This window comes from Mus musculus, chromosome X, assembly GCF_000001635.26.
Source record: "Mus musculus strain C57BL/6J chromosome X, GRCm38.p6 C57BL/6J".
Lineage (NCBI taxonomy): Eukaryota > Metazoa > Chordata > Mammalia > Rodentia > Muridae > Mus > Mus musculus.
The window spans coordinates 148,899,396-148,924,281 of NC_000086.7; the positions used below are offsets into that span (position 1 = coordinate 148,899,396).

Here is a 24,886-nt window from a genome sequence, read left to right on the forward strand (position 1 = left end):
TCATACCAATTTCATTTACTGTAGTAATCAAATACAAACTGCATAATGTGAGAAATTTTCTTTTGCTCTTTTCCTAACAAATTGGTGTATGTGTGTGTGTAGACAAGTGCATTTGCAGGTGTATATATACATGTGTGTAAGCATGTTTGTGTGTACACGGTAGCTGTTACATGTGTAGGAATTCTTGTACAAGATTGAAAATACCCTAGAGGTCAAATTTGAGTCTTATTCCCCAGGAGCCATCTTCCTGTGTGTTTTGTTTTTTGTTTTTGTTGTTGTTGTTGTTGTTGTTTTGAAAGAAGTCTCTCCCTGAGACTTGGAATTTATTGATTAGGCTAGATTGACTGTCCAGTAAGTCCCAGGGCTTCTCCTGTCTTTTTTCCTTCTAAAAGTTCATAATTTATATACCCTTTGGTTCAAACATTTTCAAGTTTTCTGTTAATTTGCTTTGTGTGTGTTCAGGGCTTGTGTGTCATGTTACAGTGTACCTGTGGTAGTCAGAGTTTGACTTAGAGTAGCTGCTCCTCTCCTTTCAACACGGAGGTCACAAGGGTCAGGCATGGCAAGAACTGTATTTACACACTAAACCATCTCACAGGTCCTCACAAAAGGGAAGGTTGTGAGGTTCCAGTTCAGGTCCTAAAACTTGCATAGCAAGTGTTTACCAACTGTGACATATGGATCCTGCCATCAAACAGATGCTATAAGAAACAAAACAGAAGTATTTCTGTCCCCTTCTATTTTATTGTCTAGCTAGCAGGATCTAAAAAATAAATAAACCATTTTATAAAAATTAAAGGGATGTCACTGTTAAAATACTTGATATATTTTCAAGAATCAATTTTAAATATTTCTTTTTAGTCATCAGACATTTCTAATATGGGAACGTAGATACCATTTTTAATAATCATTTTCCTTTCATTTCAATTGAAATATTGCTGAATTTATTTATTTTTCTTTCACATTTTTGAGATAATTTGATGTGTAGAAGCCCATGTGCCTTACCCTTCTAAGTGCTGAGATTGTGCTTATCACTGGTAATGCCAGGATCATCCATCAGTTTAGATTGTACATTTGTTTCCTTCAGATTAATATTTTCCATATATTTGAACAGTTTTCGATATTATAATTACACTATTTCTCCCTTCCCTTCCTACCAAACCTACCATATTACTCCTCTTTGCTGTTTCCAAGTATATTGTACTCTTTATTCATTAAATAGTTGTCACTAAACTCCTTCTTTCCCTACCCCATCACAGGTATGTATATGTGTTAATGTGTATTCCTAAAATATAAATGAAACATGAAAAGTCTATTTAATATATCTTCTATGTTTATGTTTTTAGGGCTGACCATTTGCTTTGTGGTAAACAGTTGGTGTGCTCTTCCCTGGGGAGGAGACTTTGTCTTCCTCTCAGTGTTCTTCAGTTGCCTAAAGTTCTTTAGGTAGTGTTAAGTTCTCTTGAGTGTTCAATGTCCACATTAGCATGTCCATTGGCGACACTCTTGTTCAGGTCTCCTATAAGTCAGGTTGGTGAGACTATGAATTTCACTTCTGGCATTCCAGGGAGATACATTATGAGAGCAAACTCATTATTCCTCTGGCTCTAAAAACCATTCATCCTTCTCTTGCCTGAAGTTGCATAATATTCAAGTAGGCACTTTGTTTTATTGGTGTATTAATGCATTAGACTGGGATCAAGAAATACTTGGATTACTTCTAGTTTTCTGTAATTGTTTCAATCTGGTACAAAGAGAAGTTTTTGTCCTCTCTTTGCAACAGACTCTATTTCTCTGGGGGTATATAAAAAAACGTTGAAAAAGAAATTATTTGTCTGGTTATGTAATGTAGTATTTGTACATTCTTCTTCACAATCCATGGCTTCATTAGACCTGGGTACTTGGCTACTTTAAAGTACCAACCGTGATTTCCCACCTGTTGAATGAGTCTTTAAGTCCAGTTAAAGAGCAGTCGATTACTGCAATGTTTGGTGCTAAAACTATACTGCCAGTGCTATTATGCAATGCTGATTGGTCTGGAATTTAGGTATCATAAGGGGATAGGAGTATTGGTTGCTTCCATCCATTGGAAACCTGTATGTCCTTATAGTACCATGAGTGCAAGTTCTCAGGGAGGAGGCTTTCAGGTCAGTTCCAACTCAGAGGTCTCTGGGCCAGCATCTGATGTGCATGTTCACTTCTCCAATATGGACTTTCCTTACACTCCCAATCGCAATCAAGGGCAATAGAAACAGCTTGAAATATTTTGGGAGTTTCATGAACAACCCTGACAAACACCTCAAAAAAGGGGTTCTCTCAGTGGGAGTTAGTGAATTTGCTTGCTTGTCTTTGGCTCTTACAAGTAGCATTTTCAACAGAGATGAAAGTTTGTCATTTAAATTATATATATATATATATATATATATATGTATATGTATATATATATATACACACACACACATATATATGTATGTCTGTATATATATATATATATGTATATATGTATGTCTGTGTATAGATATGTATATATGTATGTCTGTGTATAGATATATATATATATATATATATATCAGAGAATTATATTGTCATAAGTGTTTCTTTACATAGTTTCAAGTTATTCCTCGTGCTTCTTCTAAACATCTCTAATGTTATTGTACCCCTTCTATATTTACCTCACTCATTTTCAGTAATTAGAGATCTGTTTTGAATTTCCCTGATCAGATCATTTCTATGATACTAACAGCCTCCTCTCTTTAGCTTCTCCATGCTCCTACTATTGGAGGGATGACTTTTGCCTTCCTAAGTCTCTGTAGTTACTCTAGGATATATATTCATATCTGCATATTTATAGTTAGGAACCTCAGAAGAGACAGAAAGTGAGAATATGAAACATTAATCTTTCTGAGTCTGAGTTACTTTACTCACAATGATCTCTTTTACCTTCATCTATTTGCCTGCAAAGTTTCCATGATATCATTTTTCTTTACAACTGAATAATATTGCATAATGTACATATACCACATTTTTATTATCTGTATGTTTATTGATGGTATATAGAAAAGCTGCTGAATTGCCCTAATTGATTCAGTAACATGTAGAATTGCTGATTATTGCTAAATATGTTTGATGTTTCTCAAAGGTTTCTGTGTTGTAGGGATGCCTTTCACAGGATCATTGTCAATTGACCAAATAAAATATCAGCTCTTATTCAAATTTAAGATTAGTGTGGAAACTGATAAATACTTTGAAATATCTTGTTGACTCTCATGGAGATGGAGAAATTGTAGTACTAGAACAACCAGTACCTCAAGTCAAACAAGCTCCTGGCATGTTGAGGAGAGCTGGGAAATTTCTCCTGGCAACTGTTAGCTGCTTAGATGGGGATAGTCTGTATTCTTTAACGTTGTGATGCTAGCATGTTACCCACACTCAAGTGGATAGCTGCATATCCAAGAGTATATAGGCAACATAGATTGGACTTAATGAGTTTTAAAAATAGGTGGATTCACTGTTGAATGGGTAAGGAAGAAGAGTTAGATCTGGGATGAGGAGGGTGATTATGATCAAAATAGATTGTATGAAATTCTCCAAGAATTAATTTTTAAGAAACCTTTAACTTTTTTTTCAAGAGTATTTTTTCTTTCAGAGGATCAGAGTTCAATTCCTACATATAAGCTGGTTGCTTCATGCCTGCCTGCAACTCTAACTCTAGCTCCAGCTCCAGGAGAAGAGACTTAACATTTCTTTCTAACACACCTGCTAATGTGTGTGTGTGTGTGTGTGTGTGTGTGTGTGTGTGTGTGTTTGTGTGTGTGTGTGTGTGTGGTGTAAAGAGAAACAATAAAACCTCTTAATCTTGCTATCGTTGTGCAAGTTTGTTACAAATTATTCTTTCTTTTACTATAGTGTTAGGATTTTTAAAGGATTAACAGTTCTATATATTCCATAATATGATGAAATATGATGTCAATTTCTGGCTAAGAAGACGTTATTGCCATTTGACTTCTCATTTCTTTAATTTTTCTGTAATATCTTGTACAGACGAAATTAGACAGCTGAGATATCTAGAAGCTGCTAATTCTGAAGAAGAATACAATGAGGAGAATGACATACAGTCAGAAAGCTCCAGAGGGCAAGCATTTTTCCCTGGACATCCGCGAGGGAGAGGTAAAGTACACTGAACAGCACAGGTGGTAAAAACGAGCAGGCAGATTTTTGAACTTGCACTGTTCTAATGTTATATTATGTTACATGCTTCATATTTTTCAGACATGGACTTGTACAAGGTTGGTAAGAGTTTAATTCCAGTTCAGATGAAAAAAAAATATGTTTCATTTATAAGAGCTGCTTTTCTAATGGAGAGCAGGGGTAGAAATTAACAATGGAGGTAATTGTTTTAAATTTGCCAGGTTGATCCACTACTGGGAGGCAATACAGGAGTGTTAAGTGCATGATCAATAGCCTAATCACCATAACAAAGACATTTTGTTAGAAAACAATGTCACTGAGTGAATGGAATAAGGTTGAATGGGAAGAATGTCTTCTTTAAACCTAACAGTATTGTTTGGAGTAGGGAACATATTGTAACAGAATTTTTATGTTGTCGTAGTCTTTATATTATTTCTAGATAGGTTTCCAGTTTGGTACCATATACAACCAAATGTTGAATTCCACATAAACTGAAGACTGCCACTTTGAAATGCTGAGTATAGATAGAATGGACAATCACTCTTGTATAGCATTCAGTGAGACAAGCAGACAACGTTAGAGTGTTGAAATACTAAGTCATTTTTCAAAACAAGGCCTATCTTTTAAAAACTGTTTCTAAAAGATACTGAATTCACTGCTGAAAATATGGAAAATAATTTTTCTCAAAATAATACACAGGACACAGACGTGACAGTAGGGGAAGAAATGGCCATTTTTTCAGACAAAGATTTTCAGCAAATCATCCTCTACTTCATCTGGTAAGTGAACACTAAGGGTTAACAGAAATCAAGAGTCTGAGATGTAACATAGTTCTTTTAGAGATGAGTGTGTTTGTTTCTTTGAAGACAAGGTCTTACAAGTTCCATAGTACAAGGTAGTATATCACTTACTATGTAGCCTAGGTTGGTAAAGAATTTCTGATGTTCGTCCTGTCTCAGTCTTCCAGTGATGAAACTAAAAGAAGGTGTTATATGTTAGGTATCATAATTACTTTTCTTTGTAAAAAAACACTATGATCAAGGCAGTGTACAAAAGGAAGAGGGTCAGAAACCTTGATCATCATGGGGTGGGCAGTGTATGGCAGCAGGAGGAAGGCCCCTTCAACTATTTCAGGAAACATTTTATTTTTTATTTTAATCATTGGGAATTTTGAATTTATAAGGTACAAAAATAGATAGTTTGTGATTGTCATTAATTGTAAATATTATTCTCATTTTGTCCTCATATAAATTTTTATCTTAAGCTATAGTGTAAAAATAGTTTACTACCCTCAAAAACTAATGGTATGAACCAGAAATCTGGAGTAGAGAGATACCCTAGTATTTAAAAGTGCTTGCTAGTGTTCCAGATGACCCAAGTTCAGCTCTCAACACCCACATCAGTGGTCCTATAACTTAAATGCAGTTTCAAGGGCTTTAACCCCTCCTCTGGTTTCTGTAAGCACCACACACATGGGGCATAATCTCACATAAAACACACACATAAACACACACACACACACACACACACACACACACAAACCTATACACATTAAAAAATCACGTGAAGATAGAAATTAAGTGAAATGGGATATGAAACACATTCTGGAACTTTCCAGAGGAAAAATTTATACTTCCCTGTACTTCTAAACTGGCATAGGTAACTGGGTCATGGGACAAGAATTTTGATATGTATCAGTAGTTCAGCTTAACAGTAAGAACTAGTTATTCTTAAGCTGTTATATAAGCATCTGGTGTTAAACAGTGGTTGAACAGGAAAATTGTCTGCAGGGTAAGAGCACTTGCAAAGGAGAATGGGGACATGGAACCCACACAAAAAGCAGAACTTGGTCTTGGTCAAGGGTACACCTGTAATCCCAGTGTTGTTGGAATGGATATAGGATCTGACTAGCTGTGACTTAGCTCCAAGTACTGTAAGAGGCCCTATCTCAAGGTAGTAATTTGGAAAGTAAGAGCAGGACACCTGATGACACCTTCACTCAAGCTCCTTGAAGCTCAAAATTATGTGTACTCACTCTCTCTCTCTCTCTCTCTCTCTCTCTCTCTCTCTCTGTCACACACACACACTCACACACACACACACACAAACACACACAGTGGTAATTCAGGGAAAATTATTTTGTGAAGGAATAGGTTACATTTTTTAGCATAGTCTCCATTCTGTATTGCAGAGATGAAATACTTCCTTCTGTTTTGAAGAATTGAATTTGACCAAGAGAGGTCTAGATCTTGCAGGATGATATTTGTGATACTACTTCTGGTTTGGTTTTATTTGGTTTAGGTTTAGGTTTTTCTTTGTTTGTTTTGTTTGTTTATTTTCATGGAATGCACCCAGTAGTTTGCACATGCTAAGCAAGTATTCAACCAATGAGAAACATCCTAGATTCCTTAAAGGGTTTTTGATTTTTGTCTTTGTTTGTTTGAAATGATATTTCATGAAAGCCAGATTGCCTATATAGGGATGACATTAACTCAAGATTCTCTCCTTTCTATCTTCTGGAATTATAGACACTTCGCCTAGTTTTATGGAATGTATAGGCTTAAGTCAAGGGAGATATGTATGATAGACAAGGACTCTACCAATTTAACTAGATCCCCTGTCCAAAGTTTGGGGTACAAGTGATAAATATAGAAAGAAAGAAAAAATATGTTCCCTTTTGCTGTCGTCCAAGATACTCCCAACTGAAAATATTTTAAAGTATATTGAAATTGAAATCATCTATCCATTGCAAATAGTTTTGAACCATTCAAGAATTTCATACCAGAAATCACTGAGAAAAGTAAAGAAAACCAAAGTGGGGATAGTGGACCATTCATGCAAACCAATTTCCGATAGCATTGAGACAAGTACTGGGAATATAGGCAAGAGATATTACACCCTGACTATATAAAAATATTTTGAGAGATTCTTGTCACAAAAGCCTAGCCAATTAAGTTGGATCTCTGGGATGCTTGTAGAAGTGGATGGAGAAAGTAGGTTCATGCAAGGTTGCCTTCTGACTTCTGCATGCACACCACAGCATACACACCCACACATATCATGGACAAAATACACAATAGTTTTCACTATTAAAAGAAAATTAGTATTTCTTTCCTTAAGTTTACAAATCATGTAGTACCTAATTTCATGTAAATGATTTCTTATGAGAACCACAGCCCTGCTCATGCTGAGTATGTACTGGACAACTGAGCTACAATCCCAATACAGAAAATATTCCTTACACAAATGATTATTTTACAATAGTATGCAAGTTTGCATTTAAATAGTCCTTGTTGTAGCACCTTCTTCCTAATGTCAGTTACTTTGACCATTCAGAAGTGTTGTAGCAGGACATGGAAATACCAAATATAGGGGTCTTTTGCTTTCTAAGCAAAATATACTAGTGTAAAGTTACCTTTTTTAGTACTGTCTGTATAATGTTGCTCACTTACTCTTAAGGATTATCATAGACACTGTCAAAGTTTTTACTGTCTCCTTTTGAGTGACTCACTATTATACCTCTTTGGTTAAAGAGATAAAAAGAATGAAAATAAAGCTAAGCTATTACCAGATCCATTTATTTGAATTGTACCAAGCCAACTCTTTGCTACCTTTATAGCATTTGTATTCCACTCACTTAGTTATTCTCCCTAGAATTAAATATTTGTTTACATTCAAATATAAATTTTTAATGACCACTGGGTAGAGAAATACTCAGTAGAATAATTTGGAATATTTTTCTTTGATCTTAAAGAGTTGTATTACAGAACATTCTTAAATGTAGATGTAACTCAGTTGGTAGGGTACTTAGCTAGCATGCATAAAACCCTGAGTTCAAACCTCATTGCCATATAGTACCATTTGTAGTGGCAAGTGTCTTTAATCCTAGTGTTGAAGAGGTTGATGGAGGAGTTTAGAAGTTCAAGATCACAGTTGTATATGTACTAAGTTACTGGCTATCATGAAATTCTGCAAGTTCCCCCAAAAATATCTCTTTACTCTCAAGTACGATGTCAAATGGTTTAGTTGGTAAAATACACAAGACAGCTAATTTTCATTATTTTTATGATACATACAAGTAATTTTCCTTGTGAAAGTGACATGGTATATAGGATAGCTCCGTAAACTATTAAATAAAAGTATTGTCATTCATTCTAGGATAAAATCACTGATAGAAATAGTCTTGAGAAGCTGATGTGGTGGCACAAGCCTATAAATCCAAACTTCGGGAAAATCACGTGTTTCAGGCTAACCTAAACAATATAATTAGGACCTCTCAAAAAGCAAAGTAGGGGAGGAATAGAGGAAGGAAGAAAGGAAGGGGGGGCTTTAAAAATACACTTATGGCTTAATCTAATCATAGACTGTCTCATTTATATTATATAACTGGGATCTTTTGCAGACAAGACAAGTCAACCTAGAAAGTCTAACAAGGAGGAATGGAAACCAATCAGAAGAGAGACAGCTACAACAAGAAAGAATCCAATTGTTCTTCAGGAGTTTACATGGCCTCTCCCAATCTCATGACCACCACATTGGCAGATCTCATGGCCACTATTCCAGAAGATCACGTAATCGATTCAGGAGAGCTCCTGTTCACTCAGAGAGATCTCATGTCTACTCAGGTAGAACTAATAACTATACAGATAGACCACACCATGACCTCTCAGATAGACCACACAATCAACTCTCAGTGAGACCACATCCTGACCTCTCAGGTAGACCACTTCATGACTACTCAGGTAGACCACATCAAAACCATGCAGTTAGGCTTCAACATGGCCACTCAGATAGATATCATCTTACCCATACAGAGAGAGTTCTTCCTAACAACTCAGGGATAGATCATCCTGGCCACACAGAGAGAGATAATCAAGTCCAAAGAGGGAGAGCTCATGATAACCAATCAGGGTTAGCTCATCACAACCATGATGGCAGATCTCATCATGACCACTCAGGGAGAGCTTATCACGGCCATGCAAGGAGAGCTCATAACAACCAGTCATGGAGATCTGATAACAACCAGTCATGGAGAGATCTTAACCAGTCATGGAGAGGTCAGAACAACCAGTCACAGAGAGGTCATGACAACCAGTCACAGAGAGGTCATGACAACCAGTCACGTAGAGGTCATGACAACCAGTCACAGAGAGGTCATGACAACCAGTCACAGAGAGGTCATAATGATCAGTCATGGAGAGCTCATAACATCCGGTCACGGAGAGATCGTTATCACACCTCATTGAGATCTAGTAGCATCCAGTCATGGATGCTTCATGAAAGAGAAAGATACCATGGTCCAAGAGGAAGAAATGGACCAAGGGATGCATCACCACCAGGATCTGAGCCAGAAATTGACAGGTAGAAACAAAATCAGTACTTTATCAATGTTAGTACAATGTTTGGAATGATATAGAAAAGTATAAGAATTTCTGTGTCTTAATAACTAAATTAGTATTTTCCCAATTCAGACACTGCTGCACACAGTAGGAGAAACTTGTCTGGTAACAAACTATAGAAATGATCCCTGAAAGGATAGTCTTTCAGACACTGGTACAATTCAGGAGTGTATGGGAACAATTTTGTGGCTCATGATATCAACTCACATGCATATGCGATGGCCTAAGATTGTTTCCCAGTTTCTGGCCTTTCTTACTAGGCCTATGCACGACTCAGAGTAGCTACTCCTTTTGCATCTTTCAAGCTAGTAAGCAAGAAAATATACCAACAAATTGTGCGAAATTGATATGATAGGATATAACTAATGGTAATCAACCTGTTTCTTTCCTTTATTTCCTTCCTTAGGAGCCTTAAAGGCTTCATCAGACAAATTATCTCTCCTTCTTTGTGTGTTTTCATGTATGTGTGTGTATGTATCTGTGTGAGAGAGAGTGCATGTTTGTATGTGTGTGAGGTTGTATGTTGTTGTGCAAATTGTGATAGAGCCTGTACACATTAGTCAAGTGATTTATGTCTAAGCCCAACAAGTATATCTTACAGCAGTTTCTCCAAATCCACTCTCCAAAGTGTATGCTGTCTTTAGCTGTAGAAACTTACCTTCAAATTATGTGAAGCAAACAGGGCAACAGCAGTAGCCAATATTATTTTGGGAGTCTCTTCTATTGCTGTGTCTAACACTTGAAGAGCAGGTTTCCTGTACCTAGCACAGGGTTTATGTTATGTAGTCTATAATCCTTGTGCTGAGAGCTGGCACTTAGAATTGTAAAACTTCATTTAAACTACATACATACATATGTTTAAATATGCACATATATGACATAAGTATTTTATTAATATTTTTAATTTCTTACTGGATATTTTCTTTATTTACATTATAAATGTCCCCATACTCAGTCACCCCCAGAACCCCCATCCTATCCACCCTCCCCTGCTTCTATGATAGTATTCTCCCACCCATCCACCCACTCCCACTTACCTGCCCTCCAATTACCCTACACTGGGGCATCGAGACTTCACAGGACCAAAGGACTACCACTGATGTCCAACAAGGCCATCCTTGGCTACATATGCAGCTAGAGCCATGCTTCCCACCATGTGTACTCTTTGTTTGGTGGTTTAGTCCCCGGGAACTCTGGAGGATCTGGTTGGTTCATATTGTTGTTCCTCCTATGGGGCTGCAACCCCATTCAACTCCTTCAGTACTTTATCTATCTCCTCCATTGGGGAACCTATGCTCAGTTCCATGGTTGGCTGTGAGCATTCCCCTCTGTATTTGTCAGGCATTGGCAGAGCCTCTCAGGAGACAGCTATATCTGGATCCTGTCAGCAAGCAATTCTTGGCATCCTGAAATAGTGTCTAGATTTGGTAACTGTATTTGGGATGGATCCCCAGGTGGGGCAGTCACTGGATAGCCTTTCCATCAGCTCCACACTTTGTGTATGTAACTCCTCCCATGGGTATTTTGTTCCACCTTCTAAGGAGCGAAGTATCCACACTTTTGTCTTCCTGCTTCTTGAGGTTCATGTAGTCTGTGAATTACATCTTGGGTAATAAGAACATGAATTATATCTTGGGTATTATCAGTAAGTGTATACCATATATGTTCTTTTAGTGGTTGTGTTATTAACTCACTCAGGATTATTTTTTTTCTAGTTGCAAACATTTGCCTAAGAATTTCATGAAGTCATTGTTTTTAATACCCTGAGTAGTATTGTGTAAATGTGCCACAATTTCTGTATTCATTCCTCTGTTGAAGGACATGTGGGTTCTTTTCAGCTTCTGGCTATTATAAATATGGCTTCTCAGAATATGGTGGAGCAAGTGTCCTTGTTATATGTTAGAACACCTTTTCGGTATATTCCCAGGAGTGGTATAGCTGGATCCTCAGGTAGTAACTACTATGTCCCATTTTTCTAAGGAACTGCCAGACTGGTTTCCACCGTGGTTGTATCAGCTTGCAATCCCACCAAAAATGGAGGAGAGTTCCTCTTTCTCCACATCCTTTTAATGACTGCTTCTGTTTCTTAAGGGGTTATGGGGTTGTGTAGATGGGTTAGATTTGTCACATTGTATCTGCTTAGAATATTTTCCATTTCATCCAGATTTTCCAATTTAGTTGTATATAGGCTTTTGTAGTAGGATCTGATTATTTTTTCGATTTTTACAGTTTCTGTTGTTATGTCTCTTTTTCTTTCTTTCTTTCTCTCTCTCTTTCTTTCCTTCCTTCCTTCCTTCCTTCCTTCCTTCCTTCCTTCCTTCTTTCTTTCTTTCTTTCTTTCTTCCTTTCTTTCTTTCTTTTTCACATGGTAATTTCACAGTTACCTCTAGAATAAGGACTGAAAACCTAATATACCATGACCCTAAGAAAGTACTATTAATTTTTACTAACATGGTTATCAATCTATTTAAATAATGGTATCATGGAATACCAGCATTAAAATATCTTCAAAACATTTTGATAAGAGGATAGTGTCTGATACAAACAGCAAAATATTTTCATGGTTTGTTTACATAGAAGTCTAAATAGGGACTATCTACAATGACACAATGAATGAATTAGGGGCTGAGACAACTTCCTTATTGATTTTTCTCTCACCTCCTTAATGTTGCACATTTTTAAAGCTGACTGAGTAGTATACTTTCAATTGTGAGTTTCTAGTATTTACATACTTCTTCAAACTTTCAAAATATAAGGAATATTATGGCTATTGGCATGCACTGTGTAGAGTCATACTTTCACTTATGGAATTTATTTTTTTCCAGCTCATCAGTATACATAATATTTTATTTTATTTATTTTTTATTATTGGGTATTTATTTCATTTACATTCCCAATGCTATCCCAAAAGTCCCCCACACCCTCCCACACCCACACACTCCCGCCTCTTGGCCCTGGCACTCCCCTGTACTGAGGCATATAAAGTCTGCAGGACCAATGGGCCTCTCTTTCCACGGATGGCCAACCAGGCCATCTTCTGATACATATGCAGCTAGAGACACGAGCTCTGAGGGGTTCTGGTTAGTTCATATGTTGTTCCACCTATAGTGTTGCAGATCCCCCAGCTTCCTGGGTACTTCCTCCAGCTCCTCCTTTGGGGGCCCTGTGATCCATCCAGTAGGTGACTGTGAGCATCCACTTCTGTGTTTTTATAGGCCCCAGAATATTCTCACAAGAGACAGCTATATCAGGGTCCTTTCAGCAAAATCTTGCTATTGTATGCAATGGTGTCAGCGTTTGGAGGCTGATTATGGGATGGATCCCCGGGTATGGCAGCCTCTAGATGGTGCATCCTTTCGTCTCAGCTCCAAAATCTTTCTCTGTAGCTACTTCTATGGGTGCCTTGCTCCCAATTCCAAGAAGGGGCAAAGTATCCACACCTTGGTCTTCGTTCTCCCCAAGCTTCATGTGTTTTGCAAATTGTATCTTATATCTTGGGTATTCTAAGTTTCTGGGCTAATATCCACTTATCAGTGAGTATATATCATGTGAGTTCTTTTGCGATTGAGTTACCTCACTCACAATGATGCCCTCCAGGTCCATCCATTTCCCTAGGAATTTCATAAATTCGTTCTTTTTAATAGCTGAGTAGTACTCCATTGTGTTAATGTACCACATTTTCTGTATACATTCATCTGTTGAGGGGCATCTAGGTTCTTTCCAGCTTCTGTCTATTATAAGTAAGGCTGCTATCAACATAGTGGACCATGTGTCCTTCTTACCGGTTGGAACATCTTCTGCATATATGCCGAGGAGAGGTATTGTGGGAGAGCTATAAGTTTTCCTCTTAGAAATGCTTTCATTGTGTTCCATAAGTTTGGGTATGTTGTGACTTCATTTTCATTATACTCCAAAAAGTCCATAATTACTTTCTTTATTCCTTCCTTGACCAAGGTATCATTGAGAAGAGTGTTGTTCAGTTTCCACGTGAAAGTTGGCTTTCTATTACTTATTTTTTTATTGAAGATCAGCCTTAGTCCATGGTGATCTGATAGGATGCATGGGGCAATTTCAATGTTTTTGTACATGTTGAGACTTGTTTTGTGACCAATTGTGTGTTCAATTTTGGAGAAGGTCACATGAGGTGATGAGAAGAAGGTATATCCTTTTGTTTTACGATGAAATGTTCGGTAGATATTTGTCAGATCCATTTGTTTCATAACTTCTGTTAGTTTCACTGTGTCCCTGTTCAGTTTCTGTTTTCATGATCTGTCCATTGGTGAAAGTGGTGTGTTGAAATCTCCCACTATTACTGTGTGAGGTGCAATGTGTGCTTTGAGCTTTACTAAAGTTTCTTTAATAAATGTGGCTGCCCTTTTATTTGGAGCATAGATATGCAGAATTGATAGTTCCTCTTGGAGGATTTTTCCTTTGATGACAATGAAGTGCCCCTCCTTGTCTTTTTTGATGACTTTCTGTTGGAAGTCGATTTTATTAGATATTAGAATGACTACTCCAGCTTGTTTCTTCATACCTTTTGCTTGGAAAAATTTTTTCCAGCCTTTTGTTCTGAGGTAGTGTCTATCTTTTTCCCTGAGATGACTTTCCTCTAAGCACCAAAATGTTGGGTTTTGTTTGTGTAGCCAGTTTGTTAATCTATGTCTTTTTATTGGGGAGTTGAGTCCATTGATATTAAGAGATATTAAGGAAAAGTAATTGTTGCTTCCTATTATTTTTGTTGTTAAAGTTAGCATTCTGTTCTTGTGGCTGTCTTCTTTTAGGTTTGTTGACCTTCTTGCTTTTTCTAGGGCATGGTTTCCTTCCTTGTATTGTTTTTTTTTTCTGTTATTATCCAATGAAGGGATGGATTTGTGGAAAGGTAATGTGTGAATTTTGTTTTGTCGTGGAATACTTTGGTTTCTCCATCTATGGTAATTGAGAATTTGGATGGGCATAGTAGCCTGGGCTGGAATTTGTGTTCTCTTAGTGTCTGTATAACATCTGTCCAGGCTCTTCTGGCTTTCATAGTCTCTGGTGAAAAATCTGGTTTAATTTTGATAGGCCCATCTTTATATTTTACTTGACCTTTTCCCTTACTGCTTTTAGTATTCTATCTTTATTTAGTGCATTTGTTGTTCTGATTATTATGTGTCGGGAGGACACATAATCTGCCCCTGCACGTGTGCAGATTATGTTTACCACTTAGAACACAGCTGTCAGCGCCATCTTATAATGGCAAATGTGAGGGCGGCTCCCAACATTGTTTCTGTTTTCATTTTTAGATCCTGGATGGCCTTGTTCAATTCCTTCTCCTGTTTGGTTGTGTTTTCCTGTAATTCTGTATGGGATTTTTGTCTTTCCTCTTTAAGGGCTTCTACCTGATTACCTGTGTTCTCCTGTGTTTCTTTAAGGCTGTTAATTTATATCCTTCTTAAAGTCCTCTTTCATCATCATGAGAAGTGAGTTTTAGATCTGAATCTTGCTTTTCTGGTATGATAGTGTTTCCAGGACTTGCTGTGTTGGGAGAGTTGGGTTCTGATGATGTCAAGTAACCTTGGTTTCTATTGCTTATGATCTTATGCTTGCCTCTGGTTATCTCTAGTGCTACCTGCCCTTGTTTTCTCTGGGACATGAGCCTGTCCCTTCTGTGTTCCTGGTTGTGTCAGAACTCCTCAGATTCTTGCTGTCTCTAGTATCCTGGTATCCTTGTATCCTGAGACCCTGAGACCCTGAGACCCTGAGATCCTGAGATCCTGAGATCCTGAGATCCTGAGATCCTGAGATCCTGGGGATGTCATAGATCCTAGGAATCAAGGTGCTTCAGGGATCCTGAAATCCTGGCGTGACCAAGCTCCTGAGTTCCTTTGATTGTGCGTGTGTCAGAGCTCCTGGGAGTCAAGCTGCCTTTGGGATCCTGAAATCCTGGTGTGACCTAGCTCCTGAATTCCTATGATCCTATGTGTGTTAAAACACCTGGGAATTGACCTTCTTTTGGATGTTGTGTGACTCAGTATGGAGTTAGTGTCCATGTTCTGCTCAGAGCACAGGTTCAGACACAACATATGTATGTTAAGTAAACAAAATTGATGTTTTGGTTAACCATTCTTGGTGTTATTTAGGGTTCCTTACTTCTTGATCTGTGTTTCCTTCCTCCTTTTCAGTTAAATCTCAACCCTGTTTTCTTATTATCCCTTCATAGCACCCTTGTCCTATTTCACTGCTCTCTAGAGTTCCTACTCCCACTATGTTCCCTTGTACTTTCATGGTTTCTGAGGTTATACAATCACATCTACAGATTCAGATAATCCACAAACTAATATTTCTTAGTGTATTCATCCATTTGCTTGCACAATTCATAAATGTAGCATACAGCTATAACTGATTACATATTAATACTCTAAAGATAAATAATTTGTAATGCAGAAGTTTTAAACAGGGGTCTAGAGAGGCAACTTAGGAGTTAGAGCACTTGATGTACTAGCATGGAGACTAGAGTTCAAGTCCCATCATCCACACAATGAATCAGTGATGCTACACAAACCTCTAGCCCAATTGCTGAAATGGGGAAGACAGGATAGTCACTGGGCCTTCCTAGCTTCCAAACTAGCCAAGAAAATGCAAGGTATACTGTCAAGGAGAAACCCACCTACAAGTTGGAAAGTGATAATGGAGGAAACATGCTGCCCTCTTCTTGGCTCTGCATGTATCTAGAGGAATATGCATCAGCACAGATATGATGTATACATGAAATTAAATAAATCATTTGCATATGTGAAATCTGTTAGTAATAGGCGTTTTTAATTTTTTTTTCTAATTTTTCACCCTTTATGACATATACCAGATCGTCTGCAATAAGAGAAAGGACTGACTATTTATGGGTACAGGAACATCGAAGAAATGAGACAGTTGAACTGAATGTAGGGGTAAGTACAATACTTTCTATTTTCTACCTCGAAATTCTGTGAGGTTCCATGTATTATTTTCTTTCAACTAGGCTCTTCTTTTGGATCTTCTTTCCTTCTTCAAAATTTTAGTATTTATTTGTATTCATGATTGTGACTTGGGGATGTCACCTTCTGGGCTACAGTTTTCTGACATGTTAAGCAGTCTTAGACTGATTTATCTCTAAGGGCACACTGCCTTGGATGTTCTTGCATGTGTGTACAATATTAGAAATTGAATGTTACACTTGTAAGATCAGTAAGAATAAAAGTGAAATACAGGAGCAAGGGACTCTATAATAGCACAGGCTTTATTTGGGAAAGGATGTGTAGTGAGGAGATTTCTAGTTCAAGACATTAGAGAGCCAGAAGCCCTCTTAGACACAAGAGTAGTTAGAGGGTGGGAAAGGGAGAAGGGGACAGAAAATTTTCCCTTTTGATGGGATCTTGGCCATTGCAAGACTAGCCAGTCAATGTTAAGTTACAGAATGCCAGAGGATCATTATGACTTGACTAGCCATTACTGGGGAGTAGAAAGAATAAGAGAGACAGGAATATAGAAAAGCAACTTACTTTAGTTATAGGGGTGAAATTTGGGTATTGTTGGGGTTAACCAAGATACAGAAGCTTTACAAAATGGCCAAGCCCATAGTTAAGAATATTAACAACCAAGGAAAGAAGGGAATATTGTTTAAATGCTAAGACTTGCTATTGAGAATTTTTTAAAAATCACCTCATACTGAGTAAGGATGTATTTTCAATCGTTTATCTCAATGTTTTCTATTTAGCTAGAAGACGGCTACAGCAGTGCTGAAGAGAGTGATGAAAGTTTGGACAGGTAACTTTACACAGACTTTGTATAGTGCTTAGAGGAAAAAATATTTTAAAAGGGCCTTGAATATTAAATCAGCACATGGCCTTTGTGGGTAGATACTACCATTTCCATATTACAGAAGGATACATTGAAACTGAGGAACTAGTGCTGGTTGTTGCTTGTTTCTGGCACTACTGGGAACGAATTGTAGCATCACGTGCACACACTGAGTGAAAAGATATATCACGGAACTGTGCATAAACTCTACTCCAGCCGAGGAAGGGGGTGTTTTCTTTTGTGTTGTTTTGGCTTTTAACTTCACCCAAATCATACAATCAATAAAAGCTTGAAGATATATTCAAACACAGTTTGTGTTTCTACAAATATATATGGGTATTTTACTGTCCATATTGCCTTTCCACACCTACAATTACAGAGAAGGTATGATTCTTACAATACTAGAATGCTCAGTACATTTTGTTGCTTAAACAGTTTCTATAGCTGTAGACAGTGGATTCAGTCTTGGTGAGTAGGAAAAGGATAATCACAACCAGGGAGCAAGAGTGGAAAGGGGTTGATTATTCAGACAGGTAAGTTATAGAGGAAATGTTTGTCGTGTCTTTGGGAGTGCAGCCTTTCTCAGTTCTTGGTGAACTCAGCTTTAGACAGGTAAGAAAACTCAGTATCCTCCAAAGACAGGTGATTTCTAGATCTTGTCTTGCAGATTTGAAAAATGAAATTCCTGGGCCTTGGGGTGGCAGGGGAGGGTTAGGATGAAGCATTTTATTGTGGCCAGCTTAGAAGAATGCATGGTTCCTATAGAGGAAGGGTGTGCATCCAGCGACACAGGACCATTGAAATGGTAGTCTGGGGACTAGTTTAAGAACTTAGGACAAAAGATGGTGTGAGGTATAAGTAGGGAAATACAACTGTAAGTCCAGTAGGGCACCCAATATGAGGTGTCTGGCACATCCTCACAGTCTCAAGTCACTTCTTCCTGCAGAGCTTCTAGGCAGGACTAAGAGATACTAAGAAACCAGGAAATATAAATCTCTTCTGATGTTCTTGGTCTCCAGAAAAAACATTCTCAGACCTGCGGTTTTAAGAGCCTAGTATATTAGAAAACATGCTCAATCAAAGATCATGATGTATCATATGTTAAAACACAAAATGAAAATGCTGTCAAAATGTCGCTAGGTGGAGAATTTAGTACAATATAAAAAAAATGTTCCCAGGGTCAACTGAAGTAAATGAGTCACAGACTAAAAATTTCTCTAAAGGCTTAAGCTCAACCAGTAGCTCAACAACCAGATTTGAAAGCTCGAGTTATTTAAAGAGATAAAACATTAGTAGCCCTCTCACCACCCCCACACATGAGGAGTATGCCGCAAAACATGCCTGCCTGGCATCTACCATTACCTCACTTAACACGTTAGTACAGGACCTATCCATCATCTCCCAGCTTGGTAGGTTGCATGTCCAGGTTTGTTGGCTGCTGTCTGCTAGAGACACACATGCCTGAAATTGTAGTTTTGCCCTGAGTTCCCTCTTGCTAGAAGGTTATGGGGAAGTATCTACTTCCTAGATCATTCTAGCTCTTGGCAGAATCTTGCTGCTTGTCAGAGTCCGTTCATTTAAAACCAAAACCTGAACTACCTCTCTCTCCCTCCTGTAAGAGACCAGTTCTGTCTTCAAAAAAACTAAGGCATATTTCTGCTGAAATTGCAACCTTCTTACTGTCCTTCCTGGCTTCCACTTCTATCTTTGTCCTATAGATTGCATTAGGCTAACCCAGGAATACATTGTTGTATTGTTTTCCTTTGGCTTTTGATTTGGGGGAAGGGTTCGGTGGGTTTTTTCTTTGGTTTGTTGTTTTGTTTTCTTTTATTTAGTTTTGAGGCAGGGTTTCTCTATGTAGGCTTGACTGTCCTAGAATTCACTCTGTAGGCCAGCCTGGCTATGAATTCAAAGATATGCCTGTCTCTACCTCCCATGTGCTTGGGTTAAAGGCATGTACTACCACTACAGCTTGGTGGTATATTGAGGAAGGAAGGAAGGAAGGAAGGAAGGAAGGAAGGAGGGAGGGAGGGAGGGAGGGAGGGAAATTTTTATAAGGAAACTAATATGAAAGTAGTCAGTAGAGTGCCTGTGTAGAATTTTTTAGTGCTGAGTTCCATGACTAGCACTGCAAAAGGAAGGGAGGGAGGCAAGGATGGAGGGAGAGGTAAAGGAAGGGGAGGAAGGAATGTAATATTTATCTAATTTATAAATATTACTAACATTGAACTAACATCAAACTTTCATCCCCTCCTCAAACACTGTTTAGTCCACTCAAGGCCTAAAAGTAACAGTATTTATAACAATACAGAAAGTAAGTTGGTTATGAAGAACTACTGACTATAACAACTAAAATAACTATCCCAAAAGCAGCACAGCCTTTGGACATTTTTTGTTTTATGGCAAAGTGAGACTGTATATGATAAAACTTTTCCCCGGGATTAATTTACCTCCCCAGTAAAATCTTCCTTCTTAGACTGGGAAATAGTCCAGTTTTTTAATGTCTAACATGTATGTTTCAATTGGTTCGTTACCCAGAAATGCATAATAGCAGGTTTACTGGTCTATGTCTGCAACCACAAGACTCAGGAGGTAGAGGCAATAGTATCCAAAGTTCAAAGCCATCTTCATGTATATAGTGATATTAATTCCAGCCTTGGATACATGAGAAAATGTCTCAATTTTTTTCTGTACTGATTACTGACATGAAGCCCTATTATAACAAAGCATAAACCAGACCCACTAGCAGCCATACCTGAGGCCTTTTGCAACAAATATCAAAGGAAGCCGGACTGGCTTTTGTACTAATTCCTGTATAACCAGGCTACCTTTAAAGTCAAGATCCTCCTGCCCCAAATCTTGGTTTGAGGGATTCTTGGTATGTGCTACCACATTTTTTTCCATTGTCTTTTTATTGGGTGAGAGACCTCAAGGTCGTGATATTATAGGATGGCTTCAACCTTCTATCTAATCAGGCTGCCATTAAATGCAAATCCTTCTGCATCAATCTCCAGGTTTAGGGGATTCTAGATATGTGATCCTACTTTCAATTTTTGGTCCCATGTTCATTGGAGTATTTATGATGCTAAGAATGGGACTCCGGTTTCACTCAAGCTAGCAAGTGCTCTACCACTTCTCTGCACTCTCAACACTCCAGCTAACATTTTTGTAATTTTCTTCCTTTTTGCTTAACTTTGAGAATCATTTTATGAGTTAGAAAAATGACATAGAGACAGGGCAGATGAGTTGCAAAAATCAGCAGCTGCCAGGAGGAGGGAGATGGAGAAGCAAAAGAAAGGAAGTCCTCCTGACTTTTAACATAGGGTCCAAGAAAGCCTACATACTCATCAGCTGTGTGGGGAAGTATGCGGAGAAAGAATAAGAGTGGCCAGACTGTCTGAACAGGCTTAGGAGTTTAAGCACTATTTAAAAAGTAATATAAATGAGGAAAGGAAACGTTAACAGTTTTGAAGTTAGGACTCAGAAAAGTAGTTAGGTATAGTTGTACATAACAGCAAGCAACTGCTTTGTTGTTTGGTTTGTTTGTTTGTTTGTTTGGTTGGTTGGTTGGTTGGTTGGTTGGTGTTTTGTTGTTGTTGTTGTTGTTGTTGTTATTTTTGTTCTTTTTTTTTTGAGAGGGTTTCATAGACAAGGCTGTCCTCAAACACTGTTTCCAAGGATATTCATGAGCTCCTGATCAATCTGACTGTACTGGCTAGTTTTGTGTTAAGTTGACACAGCTGGAGTTATCACAGAGAAAGGAGCTTCAGTTGAGGAAATGCCTCCATGAGATCCAACTGTAAGGCATTTTCTCAATTAGTGATCAAGGGGGAAAGGCCCATTGTGGGTGGGACAATTTATGGGCTGGTAGTCTTGGGTTCTATAAGAGAGCAGCCTGAGCAAGCCAGAGGAGGAAAGCCAGTAAAGAATATTTCTCCATGGCCTCTGCATCAGCTCCTGCTTCCTGACCTGCTTGAGATCCAGTCATGACTTCCTTGGTGATGAACAGCAGTATGGAAGTGTAAGCCAAATAAACCTTTTTCACCTCAGCTTGCTTCTTGTTCATGATGTTTATGCAGGAATAGAAACTCTGACTAAGACACTGCCTCTACCTACCAAGAAGTAAAATTATAAGGCACAGCTTTGATGAATTTTACTAAGCTACAATTTTTATATTATGTAGTTAGACTACACAATTCTGTGGCTTTTAGTAGATTATGAGGTGTGCAGTCTTCATCCTGATGTAATTTTTGAACATTTTCACTGTTTGCCTCCAAATTGCCATGCTCCTACTGAGACACTCTTCATGCAGACCTTTCTTGCCCCATGTTCTCTGCATCCTAGTCCAAGACACTCACAAATCCATTTTCATCCTATGGAAGTTTAGATTACTTTTGTTCCAAAATATACTACACTTAAAAAGGAGTAGAACTGGATTCCTATCTAACAGGTGAAAACTCACCTAAAGATGTAAAGTAAATTGATTATAATACCTAGCGTTAGGAGTATAATTCAGTGGTAAAGCACACAATGCATTAGAGGCCTGAGTTTTCTCAACAGCAGGGAAAAGCCTGCAGACATACTCCATGACTCAGAATATGGGTTCTACAGGGAGCATAGATATTAATTGACTGCACCTTCTCCTTTTAGACCTCTTTGTGTCTGAGACCTTCAGACACAAAGTTGAAGGCCCCAAAGTTGCTTATCTGATAGGAGGCCACTATAGCGACTTACTAATTATTGTGCCTTAATTGACAGTTGCTGGAGACCTGAAGTTGATGCTGAATTTGTTGATGGTACATACACCACAATTAAGACTCTAACATGTCACCCAAAAAGAGTGAGACTAAACTTCGATGTTGTAGTGCAGACTGACCGGGTACTTATGATGAAATGGCAGAATTGCTTACTCATTAGATATTAAAGAAGCCATGTTCATTTTAGGTCAACTTGAAATCAATAATGTTATCTTTTACATATAGGAAACATGAGACCCCCTTAATACCCATGGAATCTTTTCCCATTCTCTGCCTTTGTGAGGGACAAAAATGTTAGGAAAATAAGCCAACCTCTTTTACCTGTGTTTATAATTATCTTTGTCTGCCTCTCTGTCTTTGTGCATCTGTCTCTGAGTCTGTCTCTGTTTCTTTCTCAGTCAGTCAGTATGTCTGTCTATATATCCAGCTACCTGTCTATCGATCTATTTACACTATCATCCTCCCTCTCACACTGTGAGCATGGATGTGTGCATGTGCATGTCCACATGTCTTCCTGATCCCTGGAACTGCAGCTGCAGCCACATGTGAGCTACCTAATGTAAGCGCCTGGAAATAACCTCAGGTAACTACCTGCTGAGCCCCCTCTCCAGACTGATTTTCAAACAAACCTCTGTTGAAACACAAATTTAGCCCATAATCCTTTATACTTAAATGCTCAGCCACATACAGGCTTAGAGTGATTCTCACAAAAGAAAGCAAGCATGTTTAGTAGACTATGTACTAGAGCAAAGAAGCAAATTAATACATGGCAAAAGACTTTTAAAAGGGATTGAAATTAAAAGAACTTTCTAACATTCTTCATTGAGCAATGAGCTGATGTAAGAAAAGTATACTAATCCATCAGGATTCTGATTATATTAGGGGAAGACGTACGTAACACATAAGTAAGGCAGACTAGTTCAGAGAATCATGAGACCAAGGACATCTTAAACTCTTATATAAATGCTCTTTCTTATAAAAACAGAAAAAAATAAAGTGTGTGTACGTGTGTGTGTGTGTGTGTGTGTTTCATAAGTGGAAAACAGAAAACATACAAACTACCTCAATCTCACAACAATGCTAACCCTTTCTAACTTGGGTTTTAAGATGAAAAGGGAATGTCTGAATGATGAGGAAAAACCTTGGCTTTGTGGTCATGTATATAAGATGAAGCTGGAATTAAGTCTGACTAAAGGCAGCCTTTGAGGTACACTCCTCAGCTGTACAGTAAGACCAATAGGAAGACATTGGTATCTAGGATTGCTCTCACATAATAGATTGTAAATCCTGAATATAGGGCAGTCATTTTACTTTGAGCATGTAGAATTAAGCCTGCCATTTGTTCTACAGTGAAAGATACCACTGCTTGGTCTTTGTAGTAATATGTTCTTCCATTAAAGGTCTAGGATTTTGCTGTTTATTGTGGGTGAAGTACATAGTGACCTCAGGGGTAGACCAAGGACCAGGCAAACCACCGGTGATTCTGGAGTCTCAAGGAGAGCTGGTGTACATTCTCCAAACTTAAACAGACATCAGCCCCGCTCAGAGTCTTCTCAAACCATCTCAGTATGCTCCTTTTGTCTTTTTCTGGTACCTTGAACTCCCTTTTTAGCCCAATCAGATTTCAAACTTCCATTACCTGCATTTATAGGTGAATACCAACAGGCCTGCCTGCCTCCTTGCCTACTCAATTGCTTCCTTTGTTCATTTTTCTTTTTTCTTTTCTTTTCTTTTTTAGAATTTTGAGTCACAGGTAGCCCAGGCTGACCTCTATCTAATTCAGTATTGTAGCAAGGATGACTGAATACCTGGCCCTCCTGCCTCCAACTCCAAGAACTGGATTTCATTGTGGGCTAACTGTGCTCTCTAGTCTATTTTTAATAATCAAATTTCAGGAGTTTTTGCTAAATTGTTAAGCTTCCCAACTTAAAGAATTTTTCTCTGTTTCACAGACTAACCTGTCGCTCCATGCTAGATACACTATACTAAGGAATCTTCGAGAAACCAGGATGAACAATAGTAGAATGAGAAGACCTGAAGACTAAACTGCCTTTTCCTTCGGGCGTTGGCAGCTAGCTAATTGCACTGAACCACACTTGAGAGCATACGTACATTCATATAATGTTCGAGTTTGGACTGTTCTTGTTAATGTACTTTCTTAGGATTAAATGTCAGGATTCTGTTCATACTAAGCTATTTGAAGAAAAAGTGTTTAGCACTGTTTGCATAAAAGAACAAGGAGATGAGCAAGATGAATCCTGGTTTCAATGGGGTTGTTTTAAGAAATCAGCTATTTTCAGAATACATGGGATTTTTTTCAATGTTAGAGAAACTGTGTAATTTACCATAATCCTTAAGCTCTGGAACCCATACAAGTGATAAGAAGGTTTTATGCACAAAAGCAATCAATGTGAGTGACTTCAACTGTATGAGTATTACACTAGTAAGCTTTTTTTTCTTATCCATTTTAGTGTAACATGAAAGGCAACTTAATTTTTTCTTACTTTTGTCAGAATTCTACATGTAACTTCTTTTATTGTTGGATTTGCAAACACATGAAATTCAATAAAGAGTTGTGAACATTGTTATTTCTTTTTTTGTGTTTGTTTGTTTGTTTGTTTGTTTGTTTGTTTCAGTTCTAGGACTGGAGCCCAGGCAGGCCTTAGGGTCAGTGAGATAACACTGCTGACACCAAGCCTGCCCAAATCTTAGAACTCTTTCCTACAAATT

General features: G+C 38.0%; 1 protein-coding gene across 2 annotated transcripts in view; it reads left to right on the forward strand.

Annotated features, from left to right (window-relative positions):
• Window positions 1-24,744, forward strand: part of Luzp4 (leucine zipper protein 4) — a 66,446-nt gene extending 41,702 nt beyond the window's left edge. Inside the window, exons 2-7 of one of the 2 annotated variants that reach the window (XM_006528903.2) lie at window positions 4,042-4,167; window positions 4,888-4,967; window positions 8,591-9,549; window positions 16,429-16,510; window positions 17,317-17,366; window positions 24,109-24,406. In XM_006528903.2, the coding sequence (XP_006528966.1) occupies window positions 4,042-4,167; window positions 4,888-4,967; window positions 8,591-9,549; window positions 16,429-16,510; window positions 17,317-17,366; window positions 24,109-24,145 (1,334 nt within the window). In that variant the 3' untranslated portion in view covers window positions 24,146-24,406. Of the gene's footprint in view, window positions 1-4,041; window positions 4,168-4,887; window positions 4,968-8,590; window positions 9,550-16,428; window positions 16,511-17,316; window positions 17,367-24,108 lie in introns of both variants that reach the window. The other variant, NM_001114383.1, reaches the window with a different exon arrangement.
• The last annotated feature ends 142 nt before the right edge of the window (window positions 24,745-24,886 follow it).